This window comes from Panthera leo, chromosome B4 (assembly GCF_018350215.1).
Source record: "Panthera leo isolate Ple1 chromosome B4, P.leo_Ple1_pat1.1, whole genome shotgun sequence".
Classification (NCBI taxonomy): Eukaryota; Metazoa; Chordata; class Mammalia; order Carnivora; family Felidae; genus Panthera; species Panthera leo.
In genome coordinates, this window is record NC_056685.1 from 137,942,065 (window position 1) to 137,960,352 (window position 18,288).

The following is an 18,288-nucleotide window of genomic DNA, read 5'->3' on the forward strand; positions in this document are numbered from 1 at the left end:
ACTCTGCACCCAAAGGTGCTTAGGACAGTACGTTTTGTGTATATTTCAAAATATCGCATGCTGACGGCTGATCCCTTCCCCCGGGGGCAGGGGTCTCTGCCAGGGCTGCCCCACAAACCCGCGGGAGGGACAGGGTGCCGTTCGTGTGGGTCTGCGTCCCACACTTTTATCCCATGTGACTCATGGGCGTGTTTTAGGTCATACGTGCTCCAGGGATGCAAGACGTCAGGTACAGACCACGCCAATAAGTCAACACACGTATTATGGGGGCATAGACGGTTACAATTTCTTGCCACCGCCTGCGGCATGGAACCACGGGTGCCAGAGACCCTGGTCCAAACCTTCCCCAGTCCCAGTGTCCACACGGGATCACAGGAGGGGCTATCGGCCCTGCCCGTCCCACCGGCAGAGGGACGCTCCCCTCCGATGCTCTGTGAACCTGGCCACACTCGCCCATGTTCTCAACGACTGACAAAATGCCCTTGGCAGCATCTGGTGCAGACGTCACCCCTGCAGACATCCAGACCGCCCAGCGCTGAGCGGTCTTGAGCACGGGCTCCAGGGAGACAGGAGGGCCGAGCCCTGAGGGCAGGGGTTCTGGGAGGGGCAGAGCCCCGGGAGACAAGCCTGTGGAGGGGCCGCGAGGTGTGGCGGGGGCAGGTCTCATCCCTGCCACCTCTGGAGGGGGACACTGCACATGGAAAGGCCCCAGCCCAGAACAGCTAACTCATCCCGGCAGACTGCCATCTGACCGACCGATGTCTGGCCCTCTGAGAGGGCACCTTCAAGCTCCTGACCCCGCCCAGGGTCACTGACTGCTTCGCAGCAGTGTTTAGTCCCATTCAGGCTGCTCAGTGACATTGGCTTTGGGGGCGGGCAGGGCAGGAGGCTCCCAGGGTCTCGAAGGTCACTGTTTTCCGAGGTGTGCACTGAGTGGCTTTCCGGAAGGTCCATGCAGGAGGCCGAGGCCGGGCCTCCTCACCGGGCCAGCTGCAGGGCCTTACCACCCACTCTGCCTGCTGTGGCACACTGGTCACCCACCTGAGCCGCCCCCAGCTCCTCCTCTGGCTGGGGGGGAGGGCAGTGCCGGCTGCGGGGTTCTCTGAGCGAGAGGGCCAGGTGCTTCCCCAGGCTGGGTGACCCTGCCCGGGGCCTCCACCCGAGAGCCGGATGCCCCCCCAGGGCTCAGACTTGACCTGGACGGATGTGACTATCTTCACACAGCAAGAACATTCACGAGGACTTCACTCCTGGACGACCCCACGGAGTGGGCACCAAATAAACATGCTGACTCAGTTCCCCCTGGTCCTGCCTGCCGCCTCTCTTCTAGTTGCTTCTGGAACGGTCCGGCTGCCAGCAGAGGCTCGCCAGGGCTCTGTCCTCCTCCTCCGGCAGGGCTGCTGCCTCTGGGGAGCACTGCATCACACTAGAGGCCGCCGGGTGCACTGGACAGCGTCCCGGGTCACGGTGGCCTCCTGGGAGCGTCCCGCCCCTTCCCAGTGTCTGCTCTGGGCCTCCGTGATTGGCTGGCTCCAAAGCCTCAGATTCTCCTACGACTTGACTGGCTCTCTGCATCTCTAACTAACCAGTCGGCTAGCAGGTGGGTCCCAGAGGCTCCCCTTGGGCAAGGCATCTGGGCCACGGGTGGGTCATGGCACGGGGACAAGAGGGGCCCGGAGTCCAGAGCTGGGACAAAAGCCCGCCTAGGGGGCAGTCAAGGCAAAGAAAGATTGGGGCCAAGGTGGGAAGGTCAGTGTCTGAGTCAGGCTGGCAAGGCCGAGGCGGCAGGTGAAAGGTGGGCAGAGGCCAGGCCTCGGAGCCAAACCCTAGGGCTCCATCTAAGTCATCGTCCTGTAGGTGAGGAAGACGGTCTTCCAGGAGGGACAGAAGCAGACAGTGGGACAGCAAGGGGCTGGGGGGCTGGGCTGCACCCCCTCCACCTCCTGCAAGCTCTCCCCCCGGGAGACCCGCCCTCATTTTTGGCTACGGGAGCTTAGGATACTTTTCTCTGCCACGTGTTTGCAGAAACTGGAGGGCAAGGGAGGTCACAGGAGCCAGGGGCTGAGTCTTGTCATCAGCAAAAGAATTGGCGGAGTTTACTACGGGCTGGTGGTGTAGCTAACCGACGAGCTGAATAAGACACCGCGTGCGGGGCCGAGGGGACCTGCGCATCAGCCGGCGGCTGTCCCAAGGCCAGGAGGGCAGCAGGCGCCAGAAGCTTCTCTCACGGGACCTTCTAAAGCCAAATAGGCTCCCGCGTGTCCACTCCTGATGCCACAGGCTCCCAGAGAGAGGATGACCCAGGGGTCAGTCCAGAAGCAGAAACACCGACAATGTCAGGGAAAGAGCCTGCTTTTTTAGGGCAAGGTAAGACACCATATTCGTAGGTACACGTACACGTCCCTTCCGAGGGCAGCTGTGGACAAACTGCTGAGAGCTGGAAACCCAAATGGGTCCCCAATTATTTGAAAGGTGGGGTCAGTGTCAAGGTGGCCCCTACATCAGAGGACCTGGGTGACTCAGGCGGTTAAGCATCCGACTTCGGCTCAGGGCATGATCTCACAGTTTATGGGTTTGAGTCCCGCATCAGGCTCTGTGCCGACAGCTCGGAGCCTGGAGCCCGCTTCCGATTCTCTGTCTCCCTCGCTCTCTGCCCCTCCCCTGCTTGTGCTCTCTCTCAAAACTAAATAAACGTTAAAAAGAATTAAAAAAAAAAGAAATGACCCACCGCGGCCACTGGGGTCTGACCCCAGCCATCGCCCCGTGCCCGGCTCCCCGACTCAGGGTAGGCCTGTGCTGCAAACCCACACAACACGCTTTGCTACCGAGAACCGTCTTGCTCGCTGTCGCAGGACCTTGGGAGGAGCCCCCCCGCTCCCGCAAGAGAGGCCCCCAAAGGGCAGCCGTGGTGTCTGCGGGGCTCTACCTTTCCTGTCGGGGGGTCTGAAGAAGTCGGCCGAGAAGAACACAGAGGACTCTAACTCCTTCGGGAACTCGTCACGAACGTCCTCGAACCGCGGCACCCTGGCTCCCGTGAAGTTGAACGTGTCGAAGATGTCCACGGCAAGAACTGTGGGGACAGGCCACCCTTGTCATCCATCCCCCACTCCCGCCACCGACAGCTCCCTCGACCGTCACCCTTTCCAAACCGCGGAGCCGCGGCCCCGACCGATGAGCTTTCAGACAATCTACTTGTAGTTTTCCGCGTTCTTTAAACCCGCCAAGAGTTACAGAGCACGAGGGCCGCACGTGAAGTCAGAAATCACGGGGCGCTGGGGACCGTCTGGCTGGGGTCTCGGGTGCAACGTGGTGCAGAAGTGGGGGGACCCGAGCAGAGTCACCTCCTGCCCCCTCCCCCCCCCGCCATGATGTGTCACCCCTGCAGCTACCGTGCCTTGCAGGTTACGCGGACAGATTGCCGCGGAGGCAAGAGAAACCGGAACTGTCTCCCCGTCTGGCAGAGACAGGACCCCAGGGCTACGGACTCCTGTTTGCTCTCGGACGCTGTCAAGACTGAGGCTGTTGGGGCGCCTCTCTGTTGGTGCTGGTCTCCTCTGCAGTGAGGGGCCTGGTGACCAACAGGCCACAGCTACCCCGGGTGCCCCGGGTCGACCCCCAAAGTCAGCCCACTGAGCTGTCTGGTTCAACACCCCCCGGTATGAAGGGGGGATTGCCAGCCACCCACACAAGCAAGGGGGCTCCCGCCCCGAGTCCACTCCTGCCCCTCCTCCAGGGCAGACACAAGAATGCCCAGCACATTCACCCTTCTTCCGTGCCCCCAGTGGTGCCGGGGTCCCGAGCCCGCCTCCACCCCAGCACAGGGCGGGCCGAGTCGGGGGCTCGGGAAGGGTCAGACCGCACGAACATCTGGTGAGGGTGCGAGGGCCCCTCCCCGGTCAGCCCCAGGGTTCACGGCAGGGACGCCACTTCTGGGTTAAGGCTCAGTCAGGCCCTTCCGGTGATGGATATACATAAAGCAATTCCCAGGGCTGCCCCGGTGCCCCCCACCTCGGTGCTAATAAACGTTTGCAAGAAGAGACGAGGGCCCCCCGCCTGTAGGGAGGTGGCCCCCCCCCAGGGGCTTGCCAGCTCTGTCTGGGTGGGTGTGGAGGGGGCCTTGCTCCCCATGAAGGAAGCATTTAAACCCTTGGACCTCAGAATGGCCCGTCCTGGGCGCTAGGGTGACTCAGTTCGTAAGGTATTTGCTCTGTTGACCTTCAGCCCCCGACTCGGGAAGGGCAGACAGATGCTCCCCCATCGCCAGGTGCCTGGCCAGCCTGCCCCCCTTGTCCTTCCCTGGTCTGCGCCCCCGGCCTGAGCCCGGAGGGCTGGGCCTGCAGGCAGACCCCACACCCGCTTCCCTAGACAGCCTCAGAGCCAAGTTTTGGAAGGACCCCCACGGTCCAGCCTGCAGCGTTTCACCTCAGCTGCCCCCGATTCTCTGAGCGCGAGAGTGACGTGTGCGTCTCCCCGGTTCACACACCGGGACGAGGGGGGTCCTGTCTCTCTGCGGACGAGGAAACACGGCTGGTGACCCTTCCCTAAAGACGGCCCAGCAGGGGCCACGCCTGGAGCACAGCGCGCACCCGGGCGGCCGGCGCCCTTACTCATGTTGGCGGTGACGACGACGAAGGGCCTCAGGTAGGTCCTGCGTACGTTTCGCGCCACGTTCCCGAAGTAGGCCTCGAAGCGCTTCAGCAGCTGCACGGCGCCCGCCTCGCCCCGCTGGATCTGCTCCCACGCGGCCTGGGTGTCCGGGGCCAGGAGGGCACTGCCCGTGCGGACCACGTCCTGCTCAGACAGACACACAGAGGGCGCTCAGGCGGTGAGCGGGGCCGAACGGGCGCGGCCGGGAGCACGCCGGCTCGGGAAGGCCTCCAGCTCGCCCAGACCAGGCCGGCCCAGGCTCAGGGATGGGGAGACATCCTCCCTGTTTTCCGTGTCAGAGGCAGGAGCCACGTGTCACGGAGAAGCCTGCTGAGGGCGTCCCCACGTCCCTCCCACGACGCCAAGGGGACAAGGCACGTGGAGGGCCCTCGGTTGCATCAGAACTCCACCCCCTCCGCCGCCCCCTCTGGTGACCATGTAGTGATGTGGCCCAAGGACACAGAGCGGGTTACCCTGTGGTGACACTCCTGACCCCCCCACCCCGACGTCTCAGGGTTTAGGTGACCCGGGCTGTCCATAGGGGCTCCGGGATGAAAACCAGGAGGGGAACTTCTTTTTGCAAAGAATCAGAAATAAGAACAAATTCCACTGGCCCAAACTGGGGCTCGGATTGAAATGCAATCAAGGGGGCCCTGCCTTGCTACGGATGGAGAGGTTCCCTGGGGGCTCCGTGAGGATGAGAGGATCCCCGGGGGCTCTGCAGGATGGGGAGGTCCAGAGAGGAGTCCGGAGGAAGCACGGGTGACACTGCTCACCGCCCGGCACTTTACAAACGTCGGGACGAATGAGCATCTCCTCACCCACCACTCTAAGCAAACGTTACTTAGGGGCCAGTTACTCGAACAGAAAACAGGACGTTCTTCGTAGGAGACATCGTGTCCTTTGAAAGCAGGCCCTCGAGGTGGGAGCGCAGACTCTGGAGCCCCTTTACAGGCTACGTGCCCTTGGCGCTCTCTGCCTCAGTTTCCTTACTTGTAAAATGCGGCAGTAACCGTGCTAAGTCACGGGATGTGGGCGTGAGGGGCCGAGTCACTAAACCACACGGAACGCGGGTACTGAGTGGTCAGTGGTCGGCAGCCGTGACTGTCCCCACCACCAAGACCGTGACCCGCCCGTGCCCTCGCCAAAATGCCCCTAACACCTGCCATCGGTCTCACGGGCCCCCGTGCCGGCTCCAGCGCGGAAAGTGAAGTTTTGCCCTGGGGATGCTGGGTGCGGCGACCCTGAACGGCTGAGGGCAGACCCCGGCCGCCCGCCCACCCCGCAGGACGCCCGGGCCCAGGCGCGTCCTCGGCCTGCGGGGCCTCCCCGAGGGCGCCCTGCTCCACGGCCTCACCTCGTGGAAGTGGGCGTCCCGCGTGGCCGCCAGCTCGAAGCCCTGCTGGCCGCTCTCGTGCAGCAGCACGCGGCCCAGCAGCTGGTAGGCCGTCCGCACGTCGTTGCCGAAGAGCGCGCCCGTGTGCTGTGTGGCGTTCTGGAGCGCTCTGGCCAGCCACAGGGACCGCTCGCCGTCCATCTGCGTCTCGTTACGACTCAGCTTCTCATTCTGGAAAGAAGGGGGGGCGCCCGAGACGTCCGCACAGCTGCCATGGCTGCTTTGCTCCTTCCTGTCACTCAGGACTCTGTTCCCTTCCGGTAAAAGCTTCCTCGTCAGACGAGGACTTTAAGAGTCCAAAACCCCAAAACGAACTTTGGTCGTTAACTACGGAACCAGAAAGGAGGGACTGTCAGGCCAAAAGGCGCTGGAAAGAGACCACCAAGGGAAGAACAGAGAGCGAGACGCGGGGACAAACGGGCGAGATCGGGGGCAGGGGACCGGAATGTGGGCACTCCGCGTTTCCAGATCCAGGTGCGGGGCTGGACCCGACGGGAGGAGCAGCCACGCCCGGCTGTGGGTGCCCAGAACAGACGCGGGCGCTGATGCGCCCAAGCCATGCCCAGCCCCTGGCTGGGGCGATGCGGAGGCCTCACACCTGCCCCCTCTCCTGACCCCGCTGTGTGCACACCCCCTGCCCCCTCCCCGAGGCCCGGCCTACCATGGCTTTGAGCTCCACGAAGGAGACGGTGGTGCAGTTGAAGAGGTCCGGGGGCAGCCAGCCCTTCTCCCCACTGCAGTGCCGGACTGCGTTCCCTGGGGAACGGGGAACAGAGAGGAAACCCTGAAATTCCAATTGTTAATTATGCTCGTTTACCTGAATGCACGCAAATCCCGTCTGTTCAGCGGGGACGTGAACTCCAGGAGCGAAGCACAGCCCTGGGTGGGGCCGGGGCCCGGCAGGTGCCACGGCCACGAGGCCCTCCCAACCTCTCTCCCCTCATGCCAGGGGCCATGTGGGCCGCCCAGCGATTAGGAGCCAACATGTAAGCAAGTCCACGAAAAGAGAAATCGGCTCCGTCGTTTGCCAAATGACGAGCGTCCGTCTGTCTGCATGCCTGCTGCGAATCCGACTCTGATGCGTGGTCTCACTGGACCTCCCGACCCCCCTCGGGGCGCGGACGCGGCTCCCACCCCCATATGACAGAGAACCCAGCGCTGGGAACAGCGACGCAGCCTGCCCGATCCCGGCCACTATGCCCCTCATGTCTGCGTTACAGCCTTTCCAGCTTTCGCCACTGACAGTTAAGGGAACAAAATTTCGTCAACGCAGAACGTCCCGTGAGTTCCCATGCTTCGGCCAAGTCTCCCGTAAGCCACGTGCCTCGACCAATTTCCTGCCTGGAACAGATGCCACAGGCCAAGGCACTTACCCGTGGATCCCTTGGGGCACTGCACTGCGGCCGGCTGCCCGAACTTGGTCTGCGGCCACCAGATGCCGGCCTCGAATGCTCTGGGACACCCGTTGTAGATCACTGGAGGACGGGGGAAAGAAGGCCACTCAGCCAGGCGTGGCCATGGCCGTGGCCGCAAGGGTGCACAGGGCCCCACATGCTGCACCCGTGTCGAGAACCGGACCCCTGCACTTTCCCTCAACAGCGTGAGAACGCGTGAGGGCGGGGCCCTGGCTCTGACCCATGCCCTCCGCGAGGGCCAGGTCACTAGAAGCTGCCGACCCGCCCCAAGCCCCGGGAGTCTTCTGTGCACACGTGGACGCACGCACGCACACACACGCCCAGCAGCCTGTCCCTGCGACGTGGCCTGCGGGGTTCAAGGGGCAGCTCGGACCTTCACAGCCGAGCATGGTGACCTCGGCGAAAGGGTTGTCGCAGCGGTTGCACTGACGGCCGATGACGCCCGACTTGCAGACGCACTGCCCAGTGTCCATGTCGCAGGCGCGGCTGTGGGAGCCGTGCGGGAAGCAGTCGCACGGCAGGCAGGCATCCTGGTCCGGGGGCCTGTAGTAATTCTCCTGCGAAAGCCAGAAGCCGTGCGTGGGACTCCACACACGGATGGGGTCTACACCTCGATTCTTCGGGAGCACGTCAACGTTACAGCGCGGCTCCTGGGCCTCTCTCTGCTGCCCTCCACCCACATCCCCCCGCCGGGGGCTTCTTGGGCACCTGCCATGGCGGACGGGCAGGTGCAGTCTCCAGGAAAGCACCTTTCTAACTTCTTAGCAAAGACTTGTGGGAAGTCTGCCTATCTGTCCTAGAAAATACTGGATTCAAATGGAGATTGAAGGACAAGGATGGCCCTTGCAACGTCTTTTTTAACCGAGACAAACCAGAGGCCACCTAGTGTCCACCACTGGGCAGGTCAGGGTGACGGCCAACAGCACGGGCTTCAGATCACAAAGTCCTGGGTTTGTGCCCATCCAGGCTTTGACTGGCCACGCTGCCCTTGCCGGGTCACTCAAGCGTCCCCGCTGAAGACTGGGATGGGGCTGTGACTTGGGCAGAGCCACGGCCAGTGTCCGCGCTCCTGTGTTAGGAAGGAGCGTGGAACTGTCCCCACCGTGTGTGTTTTAGCGTCTTGGAGAAGGCCCTAGAATGTCAGCAGTCGTCCCCGGAGGGGAGATGGGTGTCACCGTCACCTTTCAGATGCTGTTGTGCATTTTCTGTAATTTCTGATGAGAACAAATCCCAGGTACGTTTTCCCCAAATACCCTCCCCACCTTCCTCCCACAGATGACCCACCCAGTCTGGCTCCATGTGGTTGGCCCGGTCCTGACCTGCTCCGGCTGGAGCAGACGTAAGCGTTTCAGGAGACAGCGTTCGGTTTTTGGAAGCACCATGGTGCATGGGGGACGTTACTGATGTTAAACGGCCACGAGTACCTGTGAGGGCCATTTCCCTCCCTGGGTGGGCACAACCCTACGCCCTGGCAGTTGCGACCTTCATCAAGGGGGGCAGGTCTCTCCTCTGGGTTTCAAGTGACCAGCGGCTCAACATAGCAGTGTAGACACGATTCTGAAGGTGTGTGGCATTTTCCAGGACGCCCGGGGAGGGTGGGGGGGCAGTCTCCCACGGGCTGTCCCAAGAGCACTGTGGCAGACTGGCACCACGAGGTGACTGCACCGTGCAGGAGAATGACAGACACCCCAGGTGGGGTGCAGGCAAAGCTTTTCATAGTTCAAAAAATATTTTTAGACATTTATTTATTTTTGAGACAGAGAGAGACAGAGCATGAATGGGGGAGGGTCAGAGAGAGGGAGACACAGAATCGGAAGCAGGCTCCAAGCTCTGAGCCATCAGCACAGACCCCGATACGGGGCTCGAACCCACAGACTGCGAGATCATGACCTGAGCCGACGTCGGCCGCTTGACCGACTGAGCCCCCCAGGCGCCCCAAAGCTTTTCACAGATTAAAACTTACAGCCATCACGGAGAAGAAATTTGATAAAAGACCAGGAAAGTAGGAGAATGGCAGTGGTGAGAGGGTGAGCCAGGCTCTCAGAGACTGTTTCCGGTTACCAGCGGGGCGTGGGGCCAAGGACTCGGGTTCCCACGGGCCAAACCAGCGCAGGGATAAAGACCAGCCCAGGTGTACTGGGGACATCGGTGAGTCGCGATTTCCCGGGGCTTAGGGCTTGAGCACACGTGTGTGTATGTCTAGGTGGATGTGTGTGTGAGTGCGCGGGTGTGTGTGCACGCACGGGTGTGTGTATCTATGTCCAAACAGACGCGTCCCTGCACTCGCCCATCCCGCGGGGCTGGCTCCCCAAGGTGGCGGTGGGGACGTGGCTTCCATCCGCCCGCGGGCCGGGCCTCACCTTGCACTGACACTGTCCGTTGGTCTTGTTGCAGTCGGGATCGAAGCCCTTGCCGACGGCACAGTGGCAAGGTCCACACACGGGGTTCCCCCACCAGCCTTTGGGGCACGGAAGGTCGATCCTGTGGGGAAAACAGGCCAGAGAGGGAAGGTGTGCATAACCCTTCCTGCAGCCAGAGGAAGACTGTCGCAGGCCGGGAGGCTGAGCTACCCTGCTTCTGGGCCCCTCCCTCCCCCTGCAGTGGCCTCCGTATCCCCCCCTGCTCGTCCCCAGCCTCACTCTCCTGTGACCCCTCAGAATCCCAGCCTCCAGGGGCCCCATGTCCGGAGGGCTTCTACCTGCAAAACTTACTTCTAAAATGATTTGTTTGCTTGCTATTTTTTCTTCTACCTGGAAGAACAGGCGAGTACCCCAAACTGGGCTTACGTCCCATCAGCGTGACCTCGCCACGTTCCAAGCCGTGGGGACGGCACCCATCGGTGTCCACCCCAGGACGCCTGGCTCACGGGGGGGCTCAGTGACAAGTGACCCCACTGCCGGGCCAGACTTTCTCAACCCCAGCCCCAACAGAGCAGACCGAGCCTGACTGCCCTGGGCAACCTTTCCGCAGGACCCGGGGGCGGGGGGGGCGCCTATCGGCAAAAGGTCCTCGGCGGGCAGATCCTGAGTAAGGGATTCCGGGGCATCCACGCCTTCCCGGGTGCCCTGAGTCAAACACTGGCCACGTCCCCGGAGACGCTCAGAGCTGCCTTTCCACGGATGTGACCTGAACCGTGGTCGGCTCCGTGCAGCCATGGGCCGGAGCCAGTGGTGGGTTCAGAATCACGACACAGGCCCAGTCGTGCCCTGGGAGCCCAGCAGGCCCGGAGACGTGTGGCGTCGAAGGTCACGAGGCCACGCTCACCCCTCCCGGGCTCTGGCCGCTGCCTGTCACTGTCACCCTACCTCCGCTCCCACCCTGACCACACACGGGAGCATCATCCGCAGACCCCCTACCTGTGGGACGCACCTCCCCAACCAAACGTCCTTCGGGTTCCGCCCCGTGTTCGCCGTCTCGGCTAATGGCATTCCGTCCACCCACCCGCCCAGCCGGCAGTGAACCTCTCATACTCCCTCACTCGCCTGGCAAGCAATTATTAAGTACCGACTGTGTACACAGCAGGGGCATAAAAATAACCACGCCAGAACTGCCGAGCCGGGGGCTCCAGTCAGGTGTTCACGGATCCGCACTCACAGTCTGGGGACCCCCGAGCTGCGGGGCACCTTCCCCCTCCCGCCTCTGCCGCCCTCTGCCCCTGCAATGCCAGCCCTCGGGGACACGATCAGCCTCCCGGCCTCCCTGCCTCCGGCTTTCACCTGCTCCCATCCCGCTCCACGCGGCGGCCGGGGCCCTCTGAGACCCACGCTCGATCCTGCCACGCTTCTGCCAGGCTTCCGCGGCCTCCAAAAAGCCACGCTCTGCTCCCGGCTTGCAGGGCTGGCCCCCCGCGCCCCAGTGCCCGCCTGCTTTGTGCACGGCTGGGCTCTACACGCGTGAGTCACGCTGCATGTCCCCGCGGTGGGAGCGTGCTCAAACGCGGGTCGTCCCAGGTGCCAGGTCAACTCTTACTCGTTTCTGGCCCAATTTGAAAAACAAGCAAGCAAACGACCACGTCCGTGTTATCTGGAATCCTCCGTATCTCTGTGCTAAGTGACAGAGAGGAGGGGAGGCGTCACGAGAAGGAGCCGCTGGACGCGACAGGCGGGTCGTCTTACTTGTTCTCGCAGTACTGCCCGTAGTGGCTGGGTCCACACTCGCACACGTAGCCCCGCGGGGAGCTGGGGCTGTGCACGCAGGCCGACACGTGCTCGCAGGGATTCAGGTGGCACACGTCCACGCACTGCCTTCCAAAGTACCCTGCGGGGACAGGCCAGCATTACCCCCCCCGCCCCCCCGCCAGAATCTGCCCGAGGCATCACGGGCCCGCCCTCTGGAGCCCCAGCCTGCAGGGGAAGACGTCTCAAGCGATCCATCGTGGCTCCCCCAACTCTCCGGGCTATGCCCCCGAGGGAAATGAGGGAGTCACGGGAAACACAAACGTCCGGTGGGTCAGACTTGGAAGGGCAGAGAAAGGGGCCCCCCAGGAGGGCAGGAGGCCCGGCCTCCCCAGGACACACGGGGGACGGGTACGAGCGGAGCAGGGTGGCAGCACCTCAACGTTCAGGCTGAGAGTATCATCCACAGTGTGGGCTGTTCCCGAATTCTTCCCCTCCCCTCATCCTGTGCCCTGAGGATAAAGCCTGGAGTGTCCCCTGTGCCTCAGGTGAGGACCAGACGTGGGAACGAACTTTAAGAAGAGAAGGCGCAGGGGCACCTGGGAGGCTCAGTCAGTTAAGTGTCCGACTTCGGCTCATGTCACTATCTCATGGTTCGTGAGTTCAAGCCCCGCATCAGGCTCTGTGCTGACAGTGTAGACCCTGCTTGAGGTTCTCTCCCTCTCTCTCTCTCTGCCCCTTCTCCTACTCTCTCTCTCAAAAAAAAAAAAAAAAAATTAAAAGAGGGGTGCCTGGAGGCTGTCGGTTGACCATCTGACTTGGGCTCAGGTCACAATCTCACGATTTGTGGGTTCGAGTCCCACGTCAGGCTCTATGCTGACAGCTCGGAGCCCCGAGCCTGCTTCGGATTCTGTGTCTCCCTCTCTCTCTGCCCCTACTCGCAGTCTCCCTCTCTCTCTCTCTCTCAGAGGTAAACATTTAAAGCGAATACAAAAATAAGTAAATATAAACAAAGAGAGCGAGGGCGCACTCCTTAGTGACAAGGCTCCGCCCCCCGCAGCCCCGCACGGGTCGGGGCTGCTCCAAGGCCGCTCTCCTCCGTGTGTTTTCGAGGCCAAAGCGCGGCCCTCTGCTCAGGGGCTGCAGGGTGCCGGGGGGTGTGGGCGGGGCTCCCACCTTTATCACAGACGCAGGAGTAGGCGTCCCAGGCGTCGCGGCAGCGGCTGTGCGGGGGACAGGGGCTGGAGGAGCAGGGGTCCTCCACGTCACAGCCGTCCTTCACCCTGACCTTGAGGGCGTCGTTCATGTTGAGCGTGGCGATGTTGGTGGACGTCTCGCCCATTCTCACCCCCTGAGTTAAAGAGGGGCAGCCGGATTCAGCCCCGTGTCTTGGGGTGGGGGGAACCCCCCAAAGTAACCAGGGGGTAAGAGGGCCCCAAGTTCTCTTGGTCGTCAAAAAGCAACCCTTCACGTATGCACAGAGCCGGGACCTGCGTGGGGGGCAGGGAGGTGGAACCACGGCAGGCGTGGGCGCCAGGTGGGTAGACCAGCCGCCCGGAAACGGAGTCAGAGCGAGTCCGCGTTCCGACGGTTCCGTGGCTGGTGTCCTGAAGGAAGAGCGAATGCGGGCGGCGGGAGAGCGCGGCCGCCGCCGAAGGGGGCGTCTCGTGGGAGCCGGGGGCATCCGGGTAGCGGGGCGGCCCGCACATCACCGCGGTGGGGACGCACACGGCGAGTTCCACGCTGCGGGATGGCGCTTTGGGGGGGGGGGGAGGGGGTTGGCGCTCAGCGATGGCACTGCCCGGTCACCGAGGAGGGTGGGGGCCGTGAAGGGGAGGCAGGTCGGGAGTTCATTTCCTGCAGCGGGAGGCCAGGGGCACGCGAGCGGAGCTACTCGATTGACAGGTCACTCTGGCTGCTGCTAGGACACCTGCTCCGGGGGATGAGCGGGTTCAGGTGGGCCGGGGGGGGGGGAGGCCGGGGGAGGCAGCGGGGGGCACGTGCCACACAGGACGTGAAGGCAAAGCCGCAGTGGCGGACGGTGATGCGGTGATGGGGATGCGGGGGGAGGGCCGGAGGGGACCACGGGGAGGACGGGTCTAAGCTAGAAGCGGGACTGTTAAGCTTGGGTCGGCTATCAGACGAATGACTCATTCACTGAAAGGCAGCGGGCGGACCAAGGGCCCCGAGCTGCCCACGGGGGGGCGGGCGCCACGGCTCTGCCGTACCTGTATGCAGCCCCGGAAACCGCGGTGCACGGAGACCTTATCCTCGGACACGCCGCCCACGACGATGCTTCTCATCTTCAACCCCGGAAGCTGGTTCCCGATCTGCACCGTGTCCTGTGGCAGGAGGGGGGGGGGCTACATCCACATTCCGGAAACATCTTCTGGGAGGAACATGCCCAGAGGCTGATGACGCGGTCACTTGGGCAAGCTCCCCACAGCCCGAGGACACGTGGGCCTCCAAACAGAGGGGCGAGCCGGGCTCGGCCTTCTCAGGAGAGAACGCAGCCGTCTGTGTGTGACAGGCAGGGGAGTGGGGACCGGGTCACAGGATACACGTCCTCCCCGCCCGGCCCAGCCAAGATGGCCAGCCGGGGGGACAGGGGCAACCCTCCCCCCTCCACAAGGGGCACCGCTGATGAGCCACTGCAGGAAAATGCTGGAGTGAACTAGAAGACGGCAGCGAATGCAAAGTACGAGCGGGACGGCAGGCATCTAAGAACGTCGCTGCTGGACCCTCAGGCCCTGCAAGGCTGCAGGTGGAACAGAACAGCTGTTTATCCTCAGAGCCAGGTGGGAGATGCGCCTAGACCTCGAGGGCACAAAACTCACAAGCAGCCCCTGAAGTGGGCGGACGTCCCAGAAAAAGGGCCTCTGGTTACCAGCCGCCACCAGTAGAAATCCAGTGCGGTTCACCAAGCATGCTCTGAATGCCACTCGCCCATCGCTTGCCCCCTCTGCTCACCCGGGCTCATCTGCTCACCCACCTTCACGCGCCACCCACCCTGAGGGCGAGGACCCGCGTGTTATTTATCTGTGTGCCCCAGAGGCACAGCACCAAGCCGCAGTCGTTACTCTGGTCAGCTCTGCTGAAAGAGACCACTGCCGCGGGTGCCGACGGCACCACGATGGGATAACAGACGGATGGAGTCCAGTTCCTGAGTCCAGGAGCTGGCCATCTGGCAGGGGGAGGAGGTACAGACACTGGTGACCGCAGCGTAAGGCAGGATGTGAGACCCAAACTCAGGGGGGCCCGAACGTGTGCCCCAAAATCCTCCGGGGCTCCGGCACGTCCTGGCACGTGGAGGGGTCACTCGGTTCTCCGTAGGCCCGGCGAAGGTGCCTGTTCCAAAGAGGGCACGGGTGCCAACTCACCTGGTCCATCCCGTAATCCAGGGTCATGACCGCCAGGTACTTGATGTCTTTGCCTTCCTTGGCGCTCTTCAGTTCTATCAACAGGTGGTGCCACGCCCCGTCAGTCACGCGTGACCTGGACAACCTCATGGATGCCACGTCCGAGGGGCCGTGGGACACCTCGAACTGGACGTGGTTGTTCAGGATCTGTAGGACAGGGAGAGCCAGACCTACCAACTGATGTGACGACAGCAGAACAGAAAATACTCTGCAGTCACTTACGTAACAGAGCCGTGCAAACAGGGCACTGGGCCACAGATAAACCTAAAAAGTAGGCCCAGTGTAATTTCTTGTTGCCCGTAACACTCTTCAAGATCCTATGCCTTTTTCTGTGGCAAGAAGTGTCAAATGTGGACAGAGGGCAGGTAAGATAACTCGCGTGGGGCTTAATTACTGGGAACAGTCACAGACTCTGATGATTACTGGGCTCTTATTTGTGGAGGCAGATGTTCCACTTTTTGAGATGGGATTCAAGCCACCACGTTTATATATACGTACCAAAAAAAAAAAAAAAAAAAAGCCATAGGTAAAATAACTGGCCTAAGACATTCCTGTTTTAAGAAAATATCTTTAACGCCAAGATCTCGTTTCCCCTCATGGACCAACCCTCTTCCTGAGAACACCTAGAAACACAAGATGCAGTACTGAGTGACTCACGGCTGGGTTACAGAGCCACGACCAGGTAGAAAATGGAAATCTGCAGAAAGGAGCTCAGGGTTTCCTTCCGCTGATGGTTGTCAGCTGAGCCTAAAAGAGGAGCAAAGCTTTCCAGGCTCCTGGGGCTAGGATGACAGAACCTGGGATTCGGAACCCGCCCAAGGTATGTGGGGGTGCCCGTCGGAAGCAAACACGAGGGACAGCCACACCACCATTCTGGCATCAAATTATCTGTGTTTTCAATATGATGTTCGGCACTCGATCAAAAATAACCACATACCCAAGGAGATAAGACAGTGTGTGTGAAAACCAAGAGACACAAGAAAGAATGGATGGAAACAGACCACCCCTGCCCCCGCCGCCCCGGGTGGATCCATAAAATAGAATCATCAGACACAGACTCGAGGACAGACTTGAGGAATCAGAGAACTTTCAAGGAGACAGATTCAGGTGACCATGAGACTCTTACTTTTGCAGGTAAATGTTACACTTCGGGAGACAAGATTGAAGCTACCATGTTGAAAGACATGTAAGGAGATGGGAAAATAGCACTGCAACTAACCTAAGATACACGTGTTCAAAGACTGCTTCAAGTAAGAGAATAGGTTAAAAAAAAAAAACAACTACGAATGCACTGCTTAAAAGAGACAGACATAAAATAGAAGGATTCAGAAATGTTGAAAGTAAAGGCTAGAAAAAGACACATCACGTAAACACCAACCAAAAGAAACCTGGTGTAGCTCCATTAATGTGAGACAAAGTAGAGTGAGACAAAGGGAGACAAAGTCGACATGAAGGCAAACAAAAAATTCTAGACATAAGGCAATTTTCATAGAATGACACAGTCACTTGTCCAGGAAAATAAAGCAATTCTAAATTTGTATGCACCTAACAACACAGCCTCAAAATGTATAAAGCAAAACTTGACAGAACTAACAGGAACAAGAGAGACATCCATAATGAGGGTTGCAAACTTTTAAAACTCACTTCTCTCAGCAACTGAGCAGACACAAAAATCAACAATGACATAGAAAGTCTGAATGCCACAATTAACAAACTTCACTCACTTGATGTATATAGGACACTACAGAACACAGCTATAGAACACACATTCTTTCAAGGCATAGGTGGGACATACACAAAGAAACGATGAAATGCTGGGCTGCGAAGCAGGTCTCTACACGTTTCAAAGGTCTGAAATCACACAGCATGCCTTCCCTGACCTGCAACTATGCAAAAATCAACAACAAAATGATTTACTAGAATACGCCACCTGTTTGCTAATCCAGAAACATACTTCTAAATACCCAAGGATCGAAGAAGAAATCATAATGGAAAACAGAAAATGTTTTTAAGTGATTACCAAGATTATGCAACCAATAACGTATATTGGTTTTTAGTCTTTTTAAAAAAATTTTTAATGTTTATTTTCCTTTCATGTTTTTTAAATGTTTATTTATTTTTGAGAGAAAGAAAGAGAGTGCAAGCAAGGGAGGGGCAAAGAGAGAGGGAGACACAGAATCCGAAGTAGGCTCCAGGCTCTGGGCTGTCAGCACAGAGCCCGATGCGGGGCTCGAACTCACAAACCGTGAGGTCGTGACCTGAGCCGAAGTTGGACGCGCAACCGACTGGGCCACCCAGGCGCCCCTTTTGGTTTTGGGTCTTAATCGAGAGTGAAATAAAGAGGACTTTTTTACCTTTTTCGGCTTTGTCTCCATTTGTCCACAGAAGTTTAAGTCAATGTCCTTAATCTCCCTGGCTATGCTCTTTCCTTGCAACAAAACCCTGAGGCCAGTGGAGCAACAATAAAAATGACATATGTCTACAGACAAAGGCAACAGAATGAATTCCAGGCCCATGCACAGTAACTGCTCACCACCTCAGGTCTGTCGCCGGATTTAAGAGGGGCAGCATTCAACAATGGCCAGGTTATCTCCCTTGACAATGCAGGCGAAGCGAGGGCGCCTGAGTGCAATTACCCAAATTGTTTGGGCTGCAGGATGACTACGTAGCTTGTCTGGCCTGCCGCGGAGGCCAGGAACACCTACGCGGCTGCCCCACAGAGCTTACAGGGTCTGCAGGAGGCCTGTGTTCAAACACACCACATGGCAATAACCCAGAACATTCCAGTAACGCCCAGCTGACCGGCCTTCGGGCCCTGGAGCGCCCTTCTGGGTGGCCACTGAGGTCTGGAGGACTCCCCCCAAGGCCACCACTCTTACCACCCACCCAGCCTTCCACAGGGAGGGGCTGGCCATAGTCCCTGGCCAAAAAAAAAAAACAAAAAACTAAATTTTTGGATTAGCTACCCATAACGTAATTACTCAAACAATACGGGAGTCTGTGGCTTTCAGTGTTGTTCCTCCTGAAAGCATACTTCTTTCCTACAGAGACCCCGCTGACAAAGGACAACCTACAAGTTCCAATTCATCACCTGAATCGAAAGAGCCAATTTAATTTGTTCCACAGTGAGATAACCGCAGAGAAAAATGCCATCCTGAGGCAAAAGTGTGCTTGCCAAGTTCTGGCCCAGACCTAGCTTCTGGGACTGCCTGGAAACCTATGAAGTCACGAGTTACTAAGGAGAAACAGCGACAGCTAAATTATCGGATGCACAGAGGTACCCACTTCAGCACCCC

At 59.8% G+C, this 18,288-nt stretch overlaps 1 protein-coding gene across 1 annotated transcript in view; it reads right to left on the reverse strand.

Moving 5' to 3' along the window:
- Nucleotides 1-18,288, reverse strand: part of CELSR1 (cadherin EGF LAG seven-pass G-type receptor 1) — a 138,348-nt gene that overhangs the window by 18,635 nt on the left and 101,425 nt on the right. Inside the window, exons 10-20 of the mRNA XM_042948138.1 lie at nt 14,954-15,139; nt 13,802-13,915; nt 12,750-12,924; nt 11,574-11,715; nt 9,819-9,939; nt 7,832-8,015; nt 7,417-7,518; nt 6,705-6,799; nt 6,005-6,214; nt 4,608-4,791; nt 2,927-3,070 (exon numbers count right to left, since the gene is read on the reverse strand). Of these exons, the coding sequence (XP_042804072.1) occupies nt 2,927-3,070; nt 4,608-4,791; nt 6,005-6,214; nt 6,705-6,799; nt 7,417-7,518; nt 7,832-8,015; nt 9,819-9,939; nt 11,574-11,715; nt 12,750-12,924; nt 13,802-13,915; nt 14,954-15,139 (1,657 nt within the window). The remainder of the gene's footprint in view (nt 1-2,926; nt 3,071-4,607; nt 4,792-6,004; nt 6,215-6,704; nt 6,800-7,416; nt 7,519-7,831; nt 8,016-9,818; nt 9,940-11,573; nt 11,716-12,749; nt 12,925-13,801; nt 13,916-14,953; nt 15,140-18,288) is intronic.